The sequence below is a fragment of the Nanorana parkeri genome, unplaced genomic scaffold, assembly GCF_000935625.1.
Source record: "Nanorana parkeri isolate BGI_ZX_2015 unplaced genomic scaffold, ASM93562v1 scaffold1230, whole genome shotgun sequence".
NCBI classification, from domain to species: domain Eukaryota; kingdom Metazoa; phylum Chordata; class Amphibia; order Anura; family Dicroglossidae; genus Nanorana; species Nanorana parkeri.
In genome coordinates this window covers 28,052-52,120 of record NW_017307498.1, presented here as the reverse complement: position 1 = coordinate 52,120, position 24,069 = coordinate 28,052, and the positions used below count along the sequence as shown (strand labels likewise).

The window sequence follows — 24,069 nt, the reverse complement described above, 5'->3', positions numbered from 1 at the left end:
ACACAACCCCTGATATTTCTCTTTTAAAATAGAAAAAGAAGTTGAGGACACAAAGTCCTCAATCTCTTTTTCTGCAGACTCTGATCTAAATGAATGGAAAGTACAGAGGCTTCCCATTCATTCAGAAACTATTTACTATCATCCAGTTTCTGAATGGGGAGAAGCCTCTGTACAGAGTGCTACTCCCCATTGAGAAACTCATGAATGAGCAGGAAGTGCTGTAAAGTACTTCCTGTTCATTCATAACTGGTGACACACTTCTATGTGTCCCCAGTTATTTACAAACACTGGAGTGATCAGCCTTACCCTGTGGCCCTTCAGCCTCTCTCCTCCTACGCTTCAACAATGGAATGTCCCTCAGCTTCCTCACGTCATATTCACTGTATAAGATGTGATGACTCATAGAACCAGAGCGGAAGGGGAGAGAGGCTAAAGTGACTAGTCTAGGAGCCAGGCAGGATCGTTATTTGAGTGAGTATATTTCTGTTATTTTAGCTCCCTAGGTAAAATGAACACTTAAAGTAGTATTAAGTTGTGACTTTAATGTCACTTTAACCCTTGCAGTGAGGGGGTAGCCCCACTGAAAGGGTTAAGATTTTCTTTGCCCAGATTTCAGTTGTGCACTTACCTGGTCCAAAACTCAACACATGGTTACTGTACAAAGCATCCCTAGCCATTTCATTCATATTACTGGCCAGTTTAAGAAATAGAGCATATAGAGTTATCTATACATTTTCAGAAGTTAAAGCAACCCACAGGGCATGGCCCAAACCTCTGAGCTGCCCATTTCTGCCTCTTGTACCTATTGGTCAGTAATGGCACCCATGACATTGATGGGTCAGTAGAGAAGTGCAGGAGGCAGAAAGGGGTGGGTTTCATAGGCTTTCATTGTTTAACTTTTCTCCTAAAAATGCTTATTTGCCCAGCTGTCATGCTGATTGTATTGGAACTGTGCAGGAAAGCATTTATATATTTTCTTATACTTTCCCCATCTGCATGCTTGTTCAGGGTTGAGAGTGTTATAGTCAATCTGTCCCAAAAATGTAATTTAAATAACAGATGTACCTGCAAACCTGCACTCAGGGGTTCCTCCTGCTGACCACTCCATCACTACAGGACACAGTATTGACATGGAGGTCAGTGGGAAGAAAGACTGAGCACAGCAGGGGACACAGGAGATCGATAATTCCATAATAGTCGGTTTGTGGGAGATTTCTATTCATCAAAATGGTGTTCAGAAGTGGGGGACAGCAGGGGGAGTATTCAGTCTCTTTTATACAGGTACATTTGTTATTTAAGGGTTAATCTTTGTCATTTTAACACCAGTGTGTCACCATATTTGCTGGGCAGTTAGTAATATTGTCAGAAGGAGGTCGGCAATGGCAGCACTATATTTTTTTGACAACAGGTTTACTTTGCATCACAATTTAGATAAAAGAGCATGCTGGGTTTCAAAATTTTAGGGTGCTCTGCATGGCAACCCTGTTATTGTAATTGCAGGTTCACTACAGTTTCCTTTTGTTAACCAGAAAATCCTCCTACTGAGTGCCTCTCTGATTTAGATTTCCATTGTTATTAGGGGCTTGACATACACTCTGACTGTCAAGTGTCCTCTCAATGGACACAGGCTCAGCAGTCAAGCCTTTGGTAACAAACCAAAACTACATCAGGAAGATGCTTAGAAGTTCTTTCTCTTTTCTTTTTTTCCCTTCACAACAAGTAATAGTGGGCACAGTGTGATTTCTGTTCTTGGGCACAATTTAGATGTTTTTTTGAGATTGCTGACATGTTACGTTAAGCTGTCATTTTTTTCCCTTCTACTTCTGTTGATGGATAACTGCAATGAAAGTATAATGAACCAACTGATACAAATAACTGACTCCTTGCTTTCCACAGCTTGACCAATACTAAGGCCTCTGAAGCGGTCCTGGATGCAGTCAGTGCCACACTGAAGTCCTACCCTTTTGACTTTCGAGGGGCAAAGATCTTGTCTGGTCAGGATGAAGGTGTGTTTGGTTGGGTGACCGCCAACTATCTCCTGGAAAACTTCATCAAGGTACACGCAACTTGACATTTAAAGGTCCACTCTGCCCAAAGCTAATATTTCAGAACTGAATGGAACAATTAGCAATGCTCCTGACAGCCAAGAGACCATAAGGGGAATTTATCAAAATCTGGAGCAGTTGCCCATGGCAACCAATCCGCTTCTCTATTCAGTTTGTTGAGTTAAGATTTGAAAATGAAAGAGGGGTGCTGATTAGTTGCTATGCACTGGTGCTCCAGATTTTGTCTGCTCCAGTTTTGATAAATACCCCTGTTTGTGATCTTTGCCTAAGCTTTAGGTCACATTAGGAAGCTCTGCAGCAGCAGTTTTCTAATGGTACTAAGAGGGTAAACCCTAATGCGAACTAATCGGTTTGTTTTTTTAATGTGCTCTGTTTGTGTGTTTCATGTATAAATTTCAATCATCAGTCTACTTCAAAGGCCTATTGCCAAATCTGTTTGACTCTTTGTGTGCAGTAAAGACGGTACTTTTTAAAATGGGTGAGGTATTGTCATGTGATTGTTTAGCTTAATCAGCTTATTATTTTTATGTTCATTGAAAGTTGTTGGGTGTGCCTTGTGAAAAGCTCCATAGCCTCTGGGCCCCGCTTGGCATCTTGACGTGGAAAAGGTTGTACCAGCTCTATTCTATAGACCTATCATAGGTTGTGGTAGGCCAAAATAAAGAGTAGGCATTATCAAAGGCATTCATTGCTCAGTGAGACATGAATAGCATGAGACACCTGGACAAGTTCCCGGTCTGATGGGAGCAGGTGAGCACAAACAGGACATGTTCAGCTAAAAACTACTAAGGGGCCTAGCCATGGGCTCTCCCAACCAAGCACTGCATATTTAAAAGGAAGTTTTATTTTGTTTATTGCAAAGGCTGCTTGATTTCTGATATGCTTGCAATGGCATGTTATGATCATAACTTTAGGTAACCCCCTCTGTCTATATGTCAGACAGTGCACTCAACATCCCTGCTGAGTGAAAATGAGTTGCAGTATAAAATGCTTAGAAAGTATACATTTTTCAGTGGACACCTACTGACTAAGCCCTGGCCAAGATAAGACAGGCAGTAAAACAGTCACTGTGTGATACCAATTGGGGACCACAGCATTACATAAAATATGTCTGCCAGCACGTAAGTTCATGACAAGACAAACAAAATAGTAGAAGCAAATTCTTGGAATACTAAGATGTGGTTTTTTTTCATCTTTTAGTTCCTCTTCCTTGTTCCATTGACTAAACAGGAATGTTTATATGACCAGTGTGGTTGTGTTTAGTGGAAAACTGCGACCATAGACATAGATGATCAGCTTGCGCATGAACATCTGACGGCTCTCTAAAGTCTGTGGTCGGCTTTAGAGGATACAGGAAACCTTGAAATTATTTTTTTGTCACGCAGATGATCTTGTTCTTGTCTCTTATGATGATCAAAAGCCTGTTACAAAAGTAACTTAAATAAGTAAAAGCCATAATGGTGTATATATTGTATGAGACATTAAGTAAACTTTCTGCCTTTAGAACACTGGTAGTGTTTACTAAGCAGCTCTGGTAGGTCACTAAATCATTTTGGTTGTGAAATTTGGTTTGGTTGAAATTGCTATTTAGGGTTTTATTTTATGTAAAATAAGAAAGAAGAAAGTTCAGTTCTGTCCTCTGAGAATTCACTTGTCTGTAATGTATTTGTCCTGCAGTACAGCTGGATTGGGCAGTGGTTCCAGCCTAGGAAGGGGACTCTGGGAGCCATGGATCTTGGCGGGGCATCTACACAAATTACGTTTGAGTCTGCAGACAAGATTGACAACCCAGAGAATGAGGTGAACCTGAGGCTATATGGACAGTCATATCGCGTGTACACACACAGCTTTCTGTGCTATGGGAGAGACCAGGTGCTGAAGAGAGTCCTGTCCAAAGTTATTAAGGTATGTTGATCATTCCCGAAGTAGGTAGTTTGATATGTTTTTAAAGGGAAATTTATAATGGTTTAGGATATATTTTCTTGTGTTTTAGACTAATGTTTATACACTGTATATGTTTTTGTAATAATCTATTTACAGATAAATATTTATGACAAAGGATTCCCAGAGCACTATCAGTTATTCAAAGACAGAGCGCAGCTGTTATCTCCTTTCAGGTACAATGTCGCTTATTGAAACCCTGGGAGATATTCCAGCTCTGTCTCATTGAAACCTCTAGCTGAACCATCCTATTAGGGAGAAGTCACTGCTCTGTCTCATTGAAACCTCTAGTGGAGCCATTCTATTAGGAAGGAGTCACTGCTCTGTCTCATTGAAACCTCTAGTGGAGCCATTCTATTAGGGAGAAGTCACTGCTCTGTCTCATTGAAACCTCTAGCTGAGCCACCCAATTAGGGAGAAGTCACTGCTCTGTCTCATTGAAACCTCTAGCTGAACCATCCTATTAGGGAGGCGTTGCTGACTAATTGACCTATGTGTATAAATTTCAGTTTGAGCTATTGAGCTCTGTAAATGGGCTTTATCCAACAAAGGAGTAAAAAGAGATTCTAGAGAACATGAGAAGGAGTCTTATGATCTCCGTCGATGTGCTTTTCTTCCCATCAAAGTGGTTCTGAATTCCCATACAAGTCTAAAGGAATTTAAAACCCACTTGAAGCAGGTCAAATGCAGTTCAGCAGAGGGTCAACTGCAGGTCAAATGTACCTGCCATTAAATTCTGAATGAACTCAGAAGAACCATGGACAGGGGAGCTAATGGTCCACCTGCTAGCGCAAAAGGAGCATTGAAAATATTCATATACCACATTTCATATTTGCCTGGCTGAAAAAAACAAAACATAATACATTTTAAAAAGAACATTTGTACAAAACATCCCTTTCTTAGTGTCTTTTGAGCTCCCTTTTCCTGCATAAATTACCCTAATGTTAATCTGTACAGTAAGGTATGGAGTGCTGCAGCCCCAGAGCTTGGAACTGGCTCTATTGCTTGAAGCTGGAGATAAGTTGCTGCAATGAAAGCAGAGCTAAAATGATAATGGAGCTGCACACCAAAGCCTGGAATTCTGCGACTGCTTTTCTCACTTCTATTTTACCCTTCTGTGCCGTTTCAGATGTAGATTACCCGGGTTTACTTTAACACTGCAAGGTCAGTCATTGCAACAGTTAAAATGAGAGAAGTAAAAGGTAGCTAAAAGGTTTATAATGTATGCAGCAGAAAATTGATTGTACTAATAGCATATGAGTGTGCTTGTCTAAAGGTATGATATGTTGCCGCCCCGTCACATGTGCACCTTGTACAGACTACAAGTGGCTGTGCTGACTCACACTGCACAGGTTTGGTTCAGAGTTGTCACTTTTAGGAAGCTGTTTCAAAATCAACCATTTGCCGCTGATACTGGAGTGAGTGCATGTAGACAGGAAGTGGATAACAGAAGGAGGTCTGCAGCACTGAGTTGCAAAAAACAAGTGTAAACTGTATTTTAGAGGGGGGGGAAGTGGCAATTGCTTGATACGGCATGCTTTAGTAACTAATTTCTGCTTTCAATCTACCTTGAAGTTTATCTAAAGTCAAAACTTTCACATTTTTGAGTTTGGTAAGGTTAAAGCCCCTGTTGGGAAGTTAGACAGTTGTCACAGTAGTTAGACATATGCCTCAATTAGAAGATATGCCCTCTTCTATTCTTCTGCTAGTAACAACTCAGCTGTTTGTATTTTCCCTCTCTTTGAGTCCTTGTGATAGTGGTAACCAGGACAAATAGAGTGAATCTCCATAGCAGAGGCACAGCAATAAAAACCTGACCGGGGTTCTAACCCATAACCACTTTATACCCCCCCAAAATAATCTTTTTATACACTTTAAATATATAGCTAATTTAGAGTACTCAGCCTTTTTTAGCTTTTGAGCCAAACTCACAACTCTTGTCAGGGAATTACACTAAGTATACACATACAACATTTGAAACACCTTTGACATGGTTAAACTTCATATTGAAATCTTGTATGTTAGTACATTATAAAGAAAGCATTTTGATACTTATGTTGCAGTGCCTTCTAGTGGCAGAATATAAAAACTGAACTTGTATGATTGAAAACCTTTTCCATGCATTAATAATGGGCTTTTCTAACATTAAAAAGTGAATTGTATTCTGTATGGGCCTATTTGGCCACATGAAATTATATTAAATGTGAGATACAATCATTCCTTGGACAAAGTCATTGCTAACTGAAAGATCCACACTGCAGCATCATTTCTCATGATATATTATTATGATTATTATACAGGATTTAAATAGCGCCAACAGTTTGCCAGCACTTACAATATAAGGAAGACATTACAATAGCAATACAAATCAAGAAAAGATGGTAAGGAGGGCCCTGCCCATGAGGGCTTACAATCTAAAATATATGTCTTTTATTTGACTTCTAGGAACAGTCCTATTCAACAAATATCCAGAATCCATGCTGGCCCAAAGGATTAACCAAACCAGTAACATTTGGAGATGTTTATGAGTCGCCATGCACCTCTAGCGAGAAGCCGCCAGCCTATGACCCCTCGGTGGAGATGACCATTTCCGGCAGTGGAGATGGTGACCAGTGTAGGCAACAAGTGAACAAGCTCTTCCAGTTCGGTGACTGTCCGTACTCCTCCTGCTCCTTCGATAAAATCTTCCAGCCCAAAGTGTCCGGAAAATTCATAGTACGTTTACAAGGGGTTTTCTACCTGCAGATAAGTTTGTATCTTTGGTTTGTTTCTATGTTCATCTTCCCTTCCTGTGCAGGATACACAACAGGAAGTGAAAGGAACTCTCCAATTAGGCAGTTGTCCCTATTGGAAGTTTTTTTTTTTTCTCAGTCCTGATTCTGTGACATCTGTAAAATGTTACAATGACCTCTCTGGCCCAGAGCGATGGTCACCATGGCAGAAAGTGAAAGTCTATATCCTAAACATAATCAGAGAGAGACAAACATTCTATCACTTTCCCACTCTATCCAAAACTAGAAAGTAAAATGTAGTGGAGTTACGCTATAAACTTATTCTAAGATGGATCACACCTTTTAAATTGAACCTGCAGGTGATAAAAGATGGTACAAGGATGGCAGCCCTGTCCCAACCATATAATCATGCTGAATGTGAGCCTCTGCTGGACAGTAACTCCATGTGAGACAGTTGAAATGCAGAGACATGGGATAATGCTAAATAGGATGTGGCTTGGCTCTGAATCTTAGGTCTGCAAGCTTCCCAGATGCAGCAAATATGGTTTGCAGAATATTACCATACATTTAAGCACCACCATGGGTACTGGTTAAGGGAGTAGTATTGGTTTAACCTGATCACTTCCCTTAAGATGTCAAATATAGCAAGACAAAGATTAGTTCTGGCACAAAGACTCAGCTAGAAACATTGTAAGGAAGTTTGTTTTTCACCCCTGCGGTATATACCTACCGCACTGCACTATTCACTAAAAGAATTTGAAAGCAAATCTGTATTATATGCTTATAGGAAGTTAAAGTCACACTCTGCTGGAATGAATAAATGGTGCTATAGGTTGAAAGTTCTGCTCTAGTTTCTCTCCAGTGCTCCTCCCATAACTAAAAACCTAAGTACCAAATTCCTAGGTTTTTGGACAAATGACTGTCCTGAAATACACAAGGGCTTCTATCTTTGACAAAGACAGCATGTGGACAGTATATTAATGGATTTTCTGCACAGGAAGTCCATTATGTGTAGGAAAAGACCACCCCCTGCAATTACAGCTTTTTTCCCTTCTCATAAGACTGTACCAGGTCCATTAACCTATTAAAAAAATCTTCAGTGCCCAGCACTCTTAACATTGAAAATTATATATATATATATTTATATCCCTAAAGTAGTGCCTAAGTAGGAGTTTTCACTTTCCCAGGAAAGTCGCACTCAATTCTCAATGAGGATAATGCTTAAGTCAGAGTTTCATTTTACCACTGGGGGATTTTCTGCCTCCTCCTGGTTCCTCCCCCAGTGACATCACACCTTTTTATCATACAGATTAATCTTTCCCTCCTCCAGCACTCACACATTGGCCTTTCCCCTGTAATATTCCTTCTCCCGCACACACACATTGGTCTAGCTCCTCCAGCGCACACACATTGGTCTTTCCCCTGTGAGATCCCTCCTCCAGCGCACACACATTGGTCTTTCCCCTGTGAGATCCCTCCTCCAGCGCACACACATTGGTCTTTCCCCTGTGAGATCCCTCCTCCAGCGCACACACATTGGTCTTTCCCCTGTGAGATCCCTCCTCCAGCGCACACGCATTGGTCTTTCCCCTGTGAGATCCCTCCTCCAGCGCACACACATTGGTCTTTCCCCTGTGAGATCCCTCCTCCAGCGCACACGCATTGGTCTTTCCCCTGTGAGATCCCTGGCCCCAAATTCAGGTGCGTCAACCCCTCAATGTCCTGTTCCCAGCATATGTGATAACCCCTCAACCTATGAGTGCAACTATATATTTGGCATAAGTGTTTGTGTGTAAGTGTTTCTATAACTTCATGCGCTGTCTCTGCCAACTTTCAGTTCTTGAATTTTTTTTTTACCGCCATACTGAGGGAGGCCGAGAGCAGCAGGAACGTACACTAGAATAAAACATAACAAAGTGGTGTCAGTCCAAGCCATTTACCTGGTGTATTAAAGTACAACTTGTCATGACAGGATTACATAGGCTGACTCAGGTGACACCCTTTTGAAATCCTAGATACTTGGCTATCATGCCAGAGAACAAGTAAAAGGAAAAACTGAGAAAAGTCACTGTGTCCTGGGTAAGTATTGAAGCAAGAGGCCCAGCAAACAAGCCAGGAAACTAGCATTTTCAGAAGGAGACTTGTATCTGGTGACATTGGGTTTTTTAGGTTAATTGCACCTAATATTGTCATCCTACTATGGCCAATTAATAAAGAAAATTGAAAACAAGTAGACAGACCTTCATTTCAAGCATTTATCTAAGTCATTCCAGATATTTCACTTTCCATCAGCTGGTACATGTGGGAACTGGCATTTACTGGAAACAGTGCTAATAGGCCAACATCCACCATATGTTTATTACAAGTCCCACACGCCACTTGTTGCCAAGCAGTGCTAGCTCTGTGGCTGTTGCCTTGGCAGAAACAGTCTGTGGGCCTTTATAGCCTATTGTCAAGTCAAAATAATCACAAAAGGTATATTTAGCTATGTAAAATAGATGCAGTGAAAGGACTCTGTTGCACAGTAATCATTATCATTTTATTGATTGTTTCAGGCATTTGCAGCATTTTATTACACCGTGGACTTCATAAAATCCATAATGAAGATGCCAGTCAGCTCTCTGGAGGACCTGTATACCGCCACCGATGCCATCTGCTCCTCCAGTTTTAGCGATGTGAGTCATGACAAACCGTCAGTATTTTCTTATTCATCTCGGATTAATCAGTCGGTCGGCTTTATCGTTACCGTGCATCATGAAATTTGCTCTACATCAATTAGTCATGTGTATCGCAAGCTCTAAATAATCCACACAATAAATAGAGACAGATGCCGTTAACAACACTCACTGATTAATATTTTAATAGCAATATACAGATAATACAAGCCAAGTAATTGTTTCACCAGCTCGTGATTTCTGCAGTTCTGTGTCGCATCCACTAGAAGGAGCACGATGCATTATTTTTTCAGAGCATTTGCTAGAAAAATAGTTTAAAGGTCTGAGGGATAAAACATGTCCTGTACATATTCTGAACAAGCAGTAAAAACTCTTTCAAACAAGCCCCCAATCACCTTTGTATTTGTAAGCATTGGGTGGAAATTTGTTTTCAAACTGAAATCCTAACTATTTTTCTATGAGAACAGATCTTGCCAGCCTTCTAATGTAAACGGGTGCTTCTAAGCTGTGGAAGTGGATTGAAACCAGACTCTAGAACTAGTCTTTATTGGAATATTTAAGGATCTTTTGAGAGTGAACAATTTTGCATTAAAAGCAGCTACAGATGTCAGGAATTGCTTGTTAAGAAAGATAAGTCTATACTCAGACAAAAAGGTTACACATAAAACTAACAAAAAACACCCCAAAAAAGGCAGATTCAATGGACCACTTTTTTTAGCATCATTCTTCTATGTTTCTGTGCAGTCATTTTTATTCTCACAGATGCCACTTTAAAGGAAGACTAACAGTTTCAGATCAGATGTGTTATGGTTTTTTGTTATTTTACAATTGCAAATTTGTAAACTTGTTATTTATTTGGTTTTTCTCTATAATTATACAATCTTTGTATTACAATCAAACAGTTGATCAATGGCAAAAGGATTCTTAGATTACTATGGGTTAGCTAAAGAGACACCATAGCAGTAATCCTTTCAAGTGCACTATCATTGAATGAATGAACAAACAATTGTCTGTGCTTAATGCAGTGAAAATATTGTATGTGTAGGGAATGGCCAAATCATGTAAAAACTGATGGCAGTTAACAAAGCTGCCTAAATATGTTTTTAGACTGTGCATGTGACTAATATTAAGCATGACCAAATACTTGTACACTTGATGGGTTTGCTATACTAGATGGGTTGTATAGCAACCCACTTCATAGGTTCCATCTCCCAAGTTTGCTAGATGTGTCAAGTCAGCCAGCACCCATAGCTCTACTGTTGATGCTGCCTATCATGGATCTATTCATATTTAATGTATATTTATCTTGCATTATTGATGTGAGCAGTAGGAAGCACCATCAGTGCACCTAGTTTTACAGGTCGTTGCATAACTAGGCACACCCCAGGTGTGCGTCTGTAGAACCTATTAGGATCATAACTTCACTTGATCTGCACTGCATTCATAAATTTATATGTTCGTATATTTATATATATATTTATATATGTGTTTATATATGTCTTTGTGTAATGTGTGTGTGTGTGTGTGTGTGTGTGTGTGTATATATGTATTTATATATAATATGCACAGAGGTGTAACTAGTGGCCCCGATGCAAGAATCCATGAAGGCCCCCCCCCAAGAAAAAGATTAAATACTTAAAAAAAAAAAATTATTTAGACAAAAAAAACCTCGAACCAAACCCCCTCCTCTTCCATGTCCCCAGCTTCCCCCCCCTTCTCGTCCCCAGCTTTCAGCTCCCTGACCCCACACTCTCCTCTCACAGGTCCCCTTCATAATCTCAGCTCCCTACAACTCCCAATTCGTGTCAGCAGCACGCCTCTGACACCCAGGGAGTTGGAGCTTTTCATAGAACACAGACAGTTCTATGGTCGGCAGCCGTTCTGTGTGATGAGGGGGCGGGGATAACCCGCTTCCCACTCATTGGCTGCTGCGCCGGCTCGATCATTCTTCACGCTGCGCCCGGAACAAGGTGAGGGGAGCAGCGTGAAGCATGCAGGGCCTAGGACAGGAGGAAGAGGTCCCGGTACTGATATTAGCGGTTACTGGGATATTAAAAATCCTGGTAATCATTGTTTACTACGGGCCCCGTCCTCCTGTCCTGGGCCCCCTCTAATTGGTGGAACTCCAGGGCCCGGTCCCGGCTGCGATCTCTGCGACCCTGGTTGGTCCGCCACTGTATATGTATGTATGTATGTATATAGAATGTGTGTAAATTTTGTTTCTCTCTTTCTTTTTTTCTTATAGTTGACCAGCAAGGTGCCTTCACCTCAACAAAAACATATCCACGGATACTGTGCCACCGCTAATTTCATCTACCTGTTAACTAGTAAAGGCTACAAATTTGATAACAGCACTTTCCCCAACATCACTTTCCAGAGGAAGGTAAAAACTCTTAACACTGTACTTGACCTTATTTAATTTTTTTCTTGTAATCTTGAAGTAACCCTGCCTTTGTTCTAAAACAACTAATTTACCAGCAAACTCAAAAATCAGGCATCTAAGTGCAGAGAGGTCAGCTATGTGAAGTCGCAACTTCTCTTCCATAAACAGAGATGTGGTCTGCGTCCTCCTCAACCCAACTGGTGGTGTATCACTGTGATGGATGGGCACGCTAACCTTATTGATAGGCAGACTTTTTTGGCTGGGTGTGGTAAAGGGCAGATCAGCACTCAGCATCAGGTAATGAAGTTGAGAAATGCATAATTGAACTTCCTCGTTTGATATTGTGAAGCCTGTCTGATAGTACATGTTGGTGCCTGCTTTTTATGTTTGCTTTCGGTTTTAGTTCACTTGAAATCAAACCAGTCACATGTAACACTTTGGGCATTGGTCTTAAATCATAAATGTGCAAGTTTGTGTATAAACGATTCATATGATTTAAACGTTCCTTAGTTTGTATGAGGTTAAAACTTGGAGCTATTAGTCAGAGCTGAGAGGGCCCCCAAGATTTGACAGGTGCTCCCAATCAATAAACCTATACTCCTAACACACTGTCCTCTAGCTACTAAGTAACCATAACAGTATCAGACCCAGAGCCTTGTAGTTTTTTAGTTCTTTACCACAGGACTACGTTATCTGATACTGTTATGCACACTCTGGAGACAGCTTGTGATATCAGCAAACAGTGAAGCCATTGGCTGAGCAATAGCAGACTTCAGTTGACCTCGGTCTTCTAACCACTAGGACTAAAAGTTATCTCAGTGATTTAGGTTAAAGGGGAAAAATGCAACTCTTTCATAATTAAGCCTGCAAATTTATGATAACTATATGCGGAATAGTCAGGTTCCTGAATAACCCAAATATGATTGGTTCCATCAAATGTTAGGGGAGAACTTTGCTAGGAACTACTGGGATTATTCAATAGGGTCATGCAGAGTGCAGTACAAAGTAAAGTAATCCACAGCTACCAAGTTATAGTTTACTGTGGTTGCACACAGTAAGAACAATCAAAGTAAAAATGAAAATGACTAAAATTTGGCCGTCATATTAAAGATCAAAACTATTCAAATATATTACAGTATTCTACAATATAGCAAAGGCTATTTCACAGACGTCTAGCGTTACAAGGTCTTAGCCTGTCAGTAATGCAATCCACGGTGGACGTTTGATGAAAACGCCATAGAACCTTTCCTGATTACTTTGGTCTTGTATATTGTAAAGGGTTCTCTTTAATTTCTCATCTGTTTATTACAAAATATCCTTCTACAGTGGTTTCAGAGTAAGATGATGATCACAGTGTCTGTTCTTTTCAGGCTGGAGACACTTCCATCGGCTGGGCCCTTGGGTATATGCTGAACCTCACCAACATGATCCCAGCTGAGGAGACTTCAGTCCTTAAAGCCACTGACTTTAGTTCATGGGCCGCCCTCATTTTTCTCTTTGTAGTCATCATTTTAATTGCTCTCATCGTCCTATTCAGCACATACAGGTCAGGCAAACAGCAAACCATCTGATGGGGATGGTTATCGTTCCTCTGCAAGAGAAAACAATTCTGCCTTCTCGTGTGTGTCCACATTCTAAAACAGTCTCTTCTGCTGAGGTCTTACCAACTCTCCTGATGAACATCTGAAAAACCTATATCACACCTGTTCGCACAATGGAAATCCTGAAGGTTTCAGAAGCAGATTTTTGGATCTCAGCTTGCGTTTTCAGTTGACTTGCTATTTATATAAAACACACACCGAACTGTTGTGTTTTTTTCTAGTCAGCAAAAATGAGAACATTTTAAAGAATAATACCTTTATGTACATAGATGTATTTACTGCTCAGCTATGAATAATGGATTAGACTTTTAAAGACTTAAACCATACGGCTGCCACTGGGTAATGAAACCACTGTTTGTATTATGGTAACAATATAGCTGTACATTCTAGTTAGGTGTACTCAATGCACACTTACTTTTTCATTGTGTAAATATTAAGTGGTAAATGTATAAAATGGACAGGACCCGTTTAGTTCATTTAAACTTAACCGACCTAGACTTAAACTATCCTTTTGATGTCTATCTTGTAATGGCCTTTTTCATATTCCCTTTACCCATCTTATCTGTTCAAATGCCTATTTAATTACTTCAGGAACCATTGAAACTGACCACACATTACTGTCTGATTGTACCATCTCCTTTAGATTTACCATCATCTACTGAGGACATGGACTTCTCTAAGTCATCTTTTCAATTTACAATATCTCATTTAGTTGTTGGTAAACCTAAAGAAGATTGTATAATTGGTGCCAAAATAAAAAATTGTGGCAAAAATAAAAAAATGGGCAAGGTTAAATCTGTCAACAACCTTCAAAAAAAATGTTTTCTTCCCTTAAAGGCAGTGTATGGCAAGGGTAGACAAATGTCAGCTCTCCAGCTGCGGGGAAACTATTAATCTCATTATGCATCTGCCTCTGGGAGTCCTGCTTGTAGTTGTCTTGCAATGCCTAATGGGACTTGTAGTTAGTCTATGTTAGTCTAGAAATTGTGAGCTGACGTTTTTTGGATGCTTTTTTTTTTTTTAAACATCTTATCATGAACTTCTATTGATAGGAGCATGAAAGCTGCCATTGCTAATATGTTTTTGGAGCATACCTGCTACATCAACCTACAACTCAAAATAACCCTCTGCATCTTACCTTCAGGTTTCTCCCCAGTCCACTGCTGCAGACCAATAAAGACCCTTTGCAAATACAATCTGAGCAGATCATTCGGGGAAAAAGCAGCACATTATGGAATAGGGCGCAGACAGCATGCAAGTGTTTACCTTATCCAGAGGTGCTGGGTTTTCCTTGGAGGCAGTAATGGCAAATCAGAGTGGTGGTTGGACTTGGAAACCAGGTGTGCCTGTTTTTTAGCCTGCAGAACAGAAAGGGAGCACTTTACAGGGTTGTCATCCTTATCTTGCTTCTCTACTTCTTGATTGGCAACAACTAAGCAAGTTAGTTCAGACTTTACTGAATGCTTGTTGGTTAAATAGCTGGTGTGTCCTGTAGCAGCCAATCAGACTCCAGCTGCCATGATTCTATTGGAGATTAGAAATTAAATCTAACAACTGATTGGTTTATACTGGCAACACCATGTGTTTCTATTGCCCTCTTATTAGACATTGTTCACAGAATAGAAAACAAACATCTCCTCTTTTATACACTTAAAGACCTATTAAGTCTGTGTATCTACCTCTGTCAACAGCCAACTATGCCAGCAGGAAAATGTAGAGATGCAAGGCAGGGCTTGAAATGGGTCATGAAGTCTCTCATATGGTTGTGATATTCCATTAGTATCCAGAAACACCATCTAACCCTGTGTGCCAATTGTTTTCTATGGTCTATTTAAGGTTGATCTGAAGAGGTAACAGGCAGGTTGGAGATTCCCATACAATTTTTAGAAGTGATTGTAGCATGTGTATATATTTTTCCCCGGGTGGTTGTTCAAGCTTAAAAAAACAGGGAGGACATTTTAATTTCCATTCTGCCTCATTACCAGCAAATATGTAGCTAATCAAAAGCATATATTCACATATATGAGCCACAATTCCAATAATATATGCAAATATTTGATGAAAAATATATGCATTTCTAAAAAGCCTACATACATATTTTTAGTTGGACACTGGTAGACACATGTAGTTGGACACTTATGGTGCCTAGGGTCTACAAACTATGTAGGGTCTGCAAAGTTTGTATTGCAAATAAAACTTTATACAATGAGCCCCAGCTTTGGATAAGCCGAAGTGTGATCAATGTACAGCCTGGCTAGAAAAAAAATCAGTTGCTGCACAGTTACAAATGCACTGCTGGTTTATTAAATATATGATGATAAGAGCACAATGCTATCTTACCTATATGTGACACAGTACAGCCAGTGCAAGTGATGTCACCTCCAAAAACTGGGGCCATCTTACAGAGACCACTTCAGGATCGTGCTAAGCTTCCTTATACATTCTGAGATGCAAACAAAATATTTCACATCACCCTGAAACCTTGTACTGTAAGGTGAAGGTCAACTGATTAGCAATCTAGAAACGTTTTGTTACCAAGTTTCTTATAAGACCAAGTATGTATTGCACAGGGCTGGGTCCTGATTATTTGGTTTTCCAGAAGTGTGCACTGATGGGATTTTGTTAGCAAACTGCAAAAGCTTCTGCTGTAATGATGATGAGAGCAATGGACGCAAGCAGACGCTTCAACTGGAAATCTGGCCTTCATGCCACTACAATCATAGTGCCATGCACAGCAAAGTCTAGTTGCATATTTCTGAGACCTGGAAGGCCTACAGGTGATGGTATGGTGCTATATGAGACCAAAACAATTACATCTTTGCCAACTCTTTAAATGATGCACAGCAAGTATAAGGAATGCCATTGTAGCATGATGGAAAGTCAGTTTACGGGACCCACTGCACTGTTTGATTAAAAGATCACTAAAAAAAGTATGCGTTTTCCTACTGTATCTCCAGAATAAAAAAAAAGCATCAGCCTGCATTTTGTTGAACTGTACCGCATGGAATGTCTAGGTGGAAACTAATGTTGAAGGCAAATACTGAAATTGGGCCCTCACCAGATGTTTGACCTGAAAGCCAAACCCGCATAGTGGTGAGGATTGTAAAACCACAATTTTATTTTAGTAGGTTTAAAGGAAACTTAGAATGAAACATGTGTTGCAATTGCTGACCTCCTTCTGATAATACTAGCTGCCTGGCTGTCATCCTGACCCACTGCATTCAATACTTTGCAGCCATTGTGCTGGAACAAGTATGCGGATAAGGAAGTTGGTGAAAAGTCAAAAGTTCTTTAGCTCAATGATGCTTGTTCTGGATGAGTGTCTCTGGACTTGGATTACTAGATGGTGTAGAGGCTGTTCACTTTGAATTTTTACTTAGCTAAGTGAATGAAGTGAGTGAAGCTGTGCTGACCTTCATCATCCAACCAAGCATAACTGACTCCTCCCCCCTTCTCTTCGTTAGCCGATGGAGCCACTTGGGGAAGGGGAGAGGAGTCCAGTGACATCGATGTCCGTGACGTCACCGGATCTCCGACAGGACTCCTGGAAACCGGCGGAGAGGTGAGTGTTTTCATTAGCGATCAAAATAATTTTAAAAGTTTAACGATTAATTAAGAAATTAATCGTTAATTTCTGCAGCCCTAATATATATATATATCAGTGGCGTGCGGTACCTCTTGCTCCAGGCGCATGGAATGGGAATGGCCTGAAGCTCTGCCCCCACCCCCTGCCGGACGAAGCTCCGCCCCCATACAAAGTCCCATCCCCAAGCTAGTGGAAGGGAGGAGTCTCCCTGTCACTCACTTGCTCCTCACTGCTGAGGCGCTCCCGTCCATGACAAGTTACACAGCGGGGAGGATTTCCCTGCTGTGTAACCTGTTAGATGCCGATCTGAATGCAGAAAAAGCTGTCGGCTTTTTACTCCATAATTTTAGGTGAGGCTCTGCCTCCCCTGACCGCAGGTCCCTGATATACATTATATATAATTTTCCATACACATCACTGGTTATTTACAATGAACGCGGGTTTGCCTCAATCACTAGGCTAAGTATAATTTATTTTGTAAAAATTAACGACCTCTACGCCTTTATTAAATCAACCATAAAGTATCAAAGCAGGGAGATTAGCATGACAGCTAGATAGTGATCATTTTCAGAAGTGGAGGCTAGCAGCCTCCATGTTTCTCTCATGACTCATAGTAGGTTTACTTTTGTTATTAACAACAGGAATCTAAGGCAAATACTTTATCTAAATTTAAAGTAAAATTCCAGATTTTCAACAAAAAAGAATTGCAGCAAGTTTTATTTCATACTGCATTCCTATGTGTTTATGTTCAAAAATAATTCTAATTACCCAAATCTTTCAAATTGGAGATGTTTTACAGGTAGGGTGAAGTCTGTGCAGAGCTTGTCAATCAGTATAGCAAACCAACCACATGGCTGACATAATTTACTGGCCTAGCACACAGGAGTTGTCTCATTTGGAACTCCAGGAGATATTTACTTGGGAGCACAAATTGATGCAGATTCAAGTTGTGATTCTAAGCATGAGTTATGCCCAGAAAATGGAGTAACACTTTAATTAATGTACAATGTAAATTTCTGTTTGTAGATGGCATTAAAAATGATAACATCACATTGTGTCATTCATTGCATACTGCCTGTGGAGCCAAGCCTACAGCCCCTTTCTGGGCTAATAATAACTGCCTTCCTATAATCCCCCTCCAACCCGCCCTGCATTTTTTTCTTACTTTGTAAAGCAAGTTATAATCTGTCCCCCGGGTCACTGGCTGGTGCCATTTTCTCGCACTGCAGATGTGCCCGCACCAACTGGTATGGAAGGTGTAATAGTCTGCGGAACAACCCTGTTCTAATTACAAAAGCCAATCCTTTGGCACCAGGAAGTCTGCAACAGCTGATAGGTCTCATGCACACAATTTTATGTATGGCTTTATGTAGGGTCTAGCTTGGAGGCAGGCAGCCAAGTGTCCAGGGCTAACACATGAACTGAATAGTGTGTAATAAAGCTGATTACATATTGTTATTTACATCAGCCCTGAGTAGGCCATTAGGGTGCATTTGCACTGTACACATGTAGAACGTGAGCACAAACGTTTACATGTGTACAGGGTAAAATACATATTATTTGCAGATTTGTCTATTTTGATTTTACAAATCTGAATGCAGTGCAATTTTACTGAACTTTATGCACTGTATGCATGGGCCCATAGAAAACAATACAACTGTGTTTAGATTGCTGTACTGATAAAACGTAGCGATCGTGTGCATGAGCCCATAATCCATTTCCGTTCATGGCTAAACGTGTGAATTGTTGTCAAATCATCGGGTACCGATGTTAAAATGACCTTATATGTGGAAAACACTTGGGCTTGAAGGCCCCCAACCTTGTTCAGGGATGGTTGATCCAGTTTGACGTATATGGCCTCTTTCACACCTCATGCGAGCCAATCATTCTCCCTGTCCAAAATGTGCACCTCACTGTCTTTAAAAGAATGTCCCTGTTCCTTAAAATGAATGCTAAACTGAGCTATACTCCCCTCTCCTCCAGGAATGCAACGTCCCTGAGTACCCTCAATGGTGCTTACGTCTTCTTCCTGATTTGGCATCTACGGCCTCTTTCTCTGCTGGCCCAAGTTGATGTAATTGTCACATGTGTGCACAGGGGCCCATTCCCCTTGGAATGGCAAATGCAAGCATTGTACACGTGCTGCTCAGTGTACATTCTAAAGAAGTTTGTGAGAAATAAGGTAAGAAGCTATTATGTTATGGCTCTTTTGCAATAAAAAATTTCCTGCTCACACATTTCTGTTTTTAACAGTAAGGTTCCGATTTAGGGTGCTGCATCCTGATTAGGATTGCCTTTCTGTATAATATGGGACCTTATTAAAAAGGAGGCTTCCAGATTCTGATAATTCCATCCCTCAGACCCTCACATCCACCAGACCAGAAATGTGGAGAAGAGATACTTTTCCCCATCAACATGCAAGGTAGCCTTCCCATGTTTAGGGCATGTGGCCTGGTATGGTTTAGGAGGGAGGTGCCCCCTCCTTACATGTCTGGCAAGGCTGCACGCTCAGATAAGCATATTGTTTTGAATTTGGGAGAGCCCACATCGCAGTTTCTTGGAGTTTTTTTGGAGGTCCCCTCTAAAAACCAAATACCCCCTTCTGAAGCATGCCCTACAGAAGGAAAAAACAAAACAAATAAAAAAACCATAAAAAAACATAGACTGGCCAGGGATTGGAACTGTCACTTTTGCTTTAGTACATTAGTACATTGTACAGATGCACCACTTCAGGCAGGTTTAAAGAAGGACTCCAGGATTCTTTTAAATTAACCCTTGCAGTGGCGATACCCCTGCACTTTCCCCATAGTTCTCCTTAGGGTAATGGGAGGACACAAACTAGCGTCCTCCCGTCACCCTAGGCTCAGTATACCGTGAGCTGTAGCTCGCGGTATACTGAGACCCTGCAGCTGAAGCGGATCCCGACAATTGTGCCGGGATCCGCCCAGCTGCGTGACTGACAGCTGGCTCTGCCTATCTAGAGGCAGAGCCAGCTGTACCCGCCCCCTCCCCCATCCGATCCACCAGTCAGCGCTGGCGGATCGGAGCGGGGAGGGGGGAATCCAACCCCTCCCATGTCACGGCATAGAGCCGTGACAGGATCGAGAGGTGAGCGAACGCCGGTATGTGTTCGCTCGCCTCCCGATCTACTGAGTCGGCTAGAACTATGAGGTGAGTGAAAAGCATTCACCTCATAGTTCTCCTTTAAAACAAAAAATATGTATACATCATCCAAAAAAAATATATTTTTCTTTTATATTTAAAAAAAAATAAAACACAAAAAGAAATATTGCAAAATGAACCAATCAGCAGTGATGCAGAGAAGCCAGTGACTGATCATCATGTACACAGGGATTCAATGTATTTCTGCTGAAATATATACAATGCATGCAGCTTGTTGTCACCTCCCAGCAGCCTAGCCGCCTGTCCAGCTCAGCCAAGGCTTCTGCTCACCTAGGGTTGCCACCTTTATTCTGGCAAAATTCTGGACAGGACAAGGGGATTGAAGGGCTAAAAAGGTGTCGGAGAGGGGTGTACTCTAGGTGGGACTGTGCGGCACATGTCAAGCTTTAATAAAGTAGAGCTTACACAAGTGACGTCATGGGTGTGTGGCTGACTTGGGCCCCAAGGTATTAACCTGTTACGGTTATGGTAGTTATTGTATAATGCACGCATGAGTCTAGTCAGCGAGTAAACTGAAGACTTTAAAGGGACTCTGTCATTCAAATAAATAATCAAAGTAAACTGTTCCCTGCAAAGAAGACATGGAATACTTACCTCACCCTCACTGCTGTTCTCTATAGTAGTGAAGGATGTCCACCTTCTGAAGATCCTGCAGAACTGGACAATTCAGGAGTGTCAGTTTCCTGTTCCCTGGAGCTCTCAGTGATTTATTCTACCGGCCCCCAGGGCTGGATTTCCTACAAAGCCAACCAATTTCCTACAAGGCAGCAGGGAGTAGAGGGGCAGCAGGGGTGTGGAATTCCTATTGCCCAATGCCCGGGCGCGTAGTTCCGGGTGGGTAGTTGTTTTCTACATTTAGCCCTGCTTTGAGCAAGCAGGGCTAAATGTACAGCAGGGAAGCAGCCGCTTGTTTTGTACAGTGATCCTGGCCATGTCGCTGAGATCACTTGTATGCAGCCCGCAGGTCTGTCATTCTCCATGGGGGGGGGGGGTTTGGTGGGGTGGGGGGCGCAATGAGGAACCTGGCCTTGGGGCAGCAGAGAGAGTAAATCAAGCCCTGCTGGCCCCTACATCACTTCTGTGTCCTGTAGTGATATAGAGACAGCGGAAGCATACACAGCATGCTGAGGAAGGCCAGGGAATCAACACTCCTGAAAGTTGTTTTCCAGATTTGTTGGCATAAGTTTGTCAGCACTTCAGTAATTCTGATACGATGTTATCAATTTCTGTGGCCTTCCTTTTTGGCAGTGATCTCAGTGCCAGCCTAACTCCATCTTCTAAAGGATCTTCTGTGTAACTGGTCTTGGTTATTGATGTCTATGCTACAAAAGCCTTCCGTCTATTCCTTCCATCTTTTCTTGATCTCATTTCCATTAGTGTTGATTTCTCTATGGATATCTTTCAGCATATACATTAAGGCTGGAATTTCTTATTGATTCCACGGATCTTCTGGAAAGAAATCCTTATTTTTTTACATTTTGTTTCCAATTTCAACGTCTTAACGAATGCTGTTGTAATATTGGTCCTTATCCTTCCTGGCAGCTCTTTGGAATTTTCCATTCAGTTCTTTTACAAGATTTTTATCTTTGTCGATTTTAGCTTCTGTTTTCTTTTCTGTAATTATCATGGTATCTTCTGTCTTTGACTTCAATATCTTAATCATTTTTATTTTGTCCACGTTTGTCTTTGATTCATCCTTGATGATTTCTTTCAAGTCTATCCACAGTTTATTAGGTTTTCTGTCAATTATGTTTAATGCCTGAAATCTGTTCTTGATGTCTACTTGAAAGATAGCGTCCTCTAGGTTTTACCTTGGGAGGCTGATAGTTTTATTGGGTTTTTTTTCAATTTCTTTTGAAACTTGCACATTATTTATTCATGATGTGTTTTCAATCTGACAATTTCCACTCTTGTAATATCAGATCTCTTGCTTCTTCAATAAACGAAAAACTATTATATTCTCTTTTTAAGTAAGCGCATTATGTACACTTCTACCTGGGAGCCTATACTGGACCATCCAACTTAATGTGACACTAAACTCAGGAGTTAAATCTTACAAATGCATTCAAGTCCCGTAACTCTTAACAAAAATGTATCTTATTTGTGTATCACTGGGCTGTAGATCCTCAAATCGTCTCTGAATTGGTGCTGACACTGTCCTTGCTTCTGGAGGGTGGCTACTTTTATTCCCCATGGTCCCTGTGTGTGTTGTAAAGTAGCCACTGCTGCAAGCTCACTCCCGTGATGGACTACAATCTCACATTTAGTTTACAAATTTGTATTGAGATTGTAGTCCATCACGGGAGTGAGCTTGGAGCGGTGGCTTCTTTACAACACATACAGGGACCATGGGGAATAAAAGTAGCCACCCCCCAGAAGCAAGGACAGTGTCAGCACCAATTCAGAGACGATTTGAGGATCTACAGCCCACGTAGCCACCCTCCAGAAGGAAGGACAGTGTCCGCATGAATTCAGAGATGATTTGAAGATCTGCAGCCGAGTGATACACAAATAAGACACATTTTTGCTAATAGTTAGGGTACCTGAATGCATTTTTAAGATTTAACTCCTGAGTTTAGTGTCACTTTAAGTGTCTTCTTTAATTCTAGTATATATGGCTGCATGACCCCAACATGAAGTCAAAACCATCTGCAAAGTCTTCATTTTACAAAGTCCTGTGAATCAAAGTCAGATTTAGAATCACAGCCCTCTCTAGATTTTGTGGGCATGAAACAAACCCTCTAATGACTTTCTAGTAATAGAACAATTAGTAATGTTTTTTTTTTGTTTTTTTACAACTTGCTTAATACAGGTTACCACTTTCTGATGATCTGCTTCCCTATCTATTGTGGCATCTTTGAAACACATATCAAATAAGGTCTTGCCCACCATAGCTTTACTGTATGCTCAATAGGTTCCATTGGAGGAACAATGGTAAAATCTGGGTAAAAAAAAGCTGGGGGACTTAGAAGAGCATGGGGACACAGATCCTAAGTGTTGGCAGCAACTCTCTGATTTTGAATGAGATCTGGCCCTGGAAAAGCCAGCATGATTCTTATCATCTCTTGAGTGTGTTCTTAAAGTGACATTAAACCCTCAGATTTTTTAACATAAACCAATACTGTAACGTGTGCCTTACTGTAATCCATGGTAGTTTCCCTTCTCTTTGCTGCTCTTCCTTTTAAATCTGTATCTTTTATCATGCTGGGCAGAACTTCTGTTTTGAAGCAGACTGCCTTGTCTCTGGAATGGATACACTACAGGAAGAGGCACTCAGCTGCAAAGGGAAGTTCTCCCCCAGCATGAGAAGACATGAGGATTTAAAAGGAAGAGCAGCAAAGAGAAGGGAAACAACCATGGATTACAGTAAGGCACACATTACAGTATTGGTTTATGATAAACAGTCTGAGGGTTTAATGTCACTTCAAGTGCTAAACATGGAAATAAGATGCTGATAGGTTGCTAGAGGCAGTATAGACAATACATATATCACCAGATAGTCTTTAAGCTCCGGGGGAGCAAGTTTAGCACAAGAGAACTGTAGGAGTGAGATTCTCTAGTGTTGTTTGTGTGTGCTTCAGGAAACACGAATGGTGGCAATCTTCTTCATAAGAGGCAGATGAAAGAAAAGCAATTATTTTTTCCTGTAATGATTAAACATCACATAAGAGTGCGGCACTTAGTCAAAATTGTAATGTGGGTTAAGTTTCCAAGCCACATGAGGACAGACTGGTGAATTGTACAGTCAGCCCAGGTAACATGAACCACATAAAGAAAGTAATCAAGTGAATTAGAATATCTTCCATCTTCAAATGCTTGTTACCTTACAGTATTACTGATCCTCTATCCTCCAAGTTCCCTAGCTGGATTCTATTCTTTTTTTTTGTGACGTTGACCTGGAA

General features: G+C 41.0%; 1 protein-coding gene across 1 annotated transcript in view; it reads left to right on the top strand.

Annotated features, from left to right (window-relative positions):
• The window catches only part of ENTPD2 (ectonucleoside triphosphate diphosphohydrolase 2), a 46,832-nt gene extending 33,462 nt beyond the window's left edge, over nt 1–13,370 (top strand). Inside the window, exons 4-9 of the mRNA XM_018568699.1 lie at nt 1,897–2,056; nt 3,744–3,971; nt 6,453–6,722; nt 9,295–9,414; nt 11,660–11,797; nt 13,168–13,370. Coding sequence (XP_018424201.1) covers nt 1,897–2,056; nt 3,744–3,971; nt 6,453–6,722; nt 9,295–9,414; nt 11,660–11,797; nt 13,168–13,368 — 1,117 coding nt within the window. The 3' untranslated portion in view covers nt 13,369–13,370. The remainder of the gene's footprint in view (nt 1–1,896; nt 2,057–3,743; nt 3,972–6,452; nt 6,723–9,294; nt 9,415–11,659; nt 11,798–13,167) is intronic.
• The last annotated feature ends 10,699 nt before the right edge of the window (nt 13,371–24,069 follow it).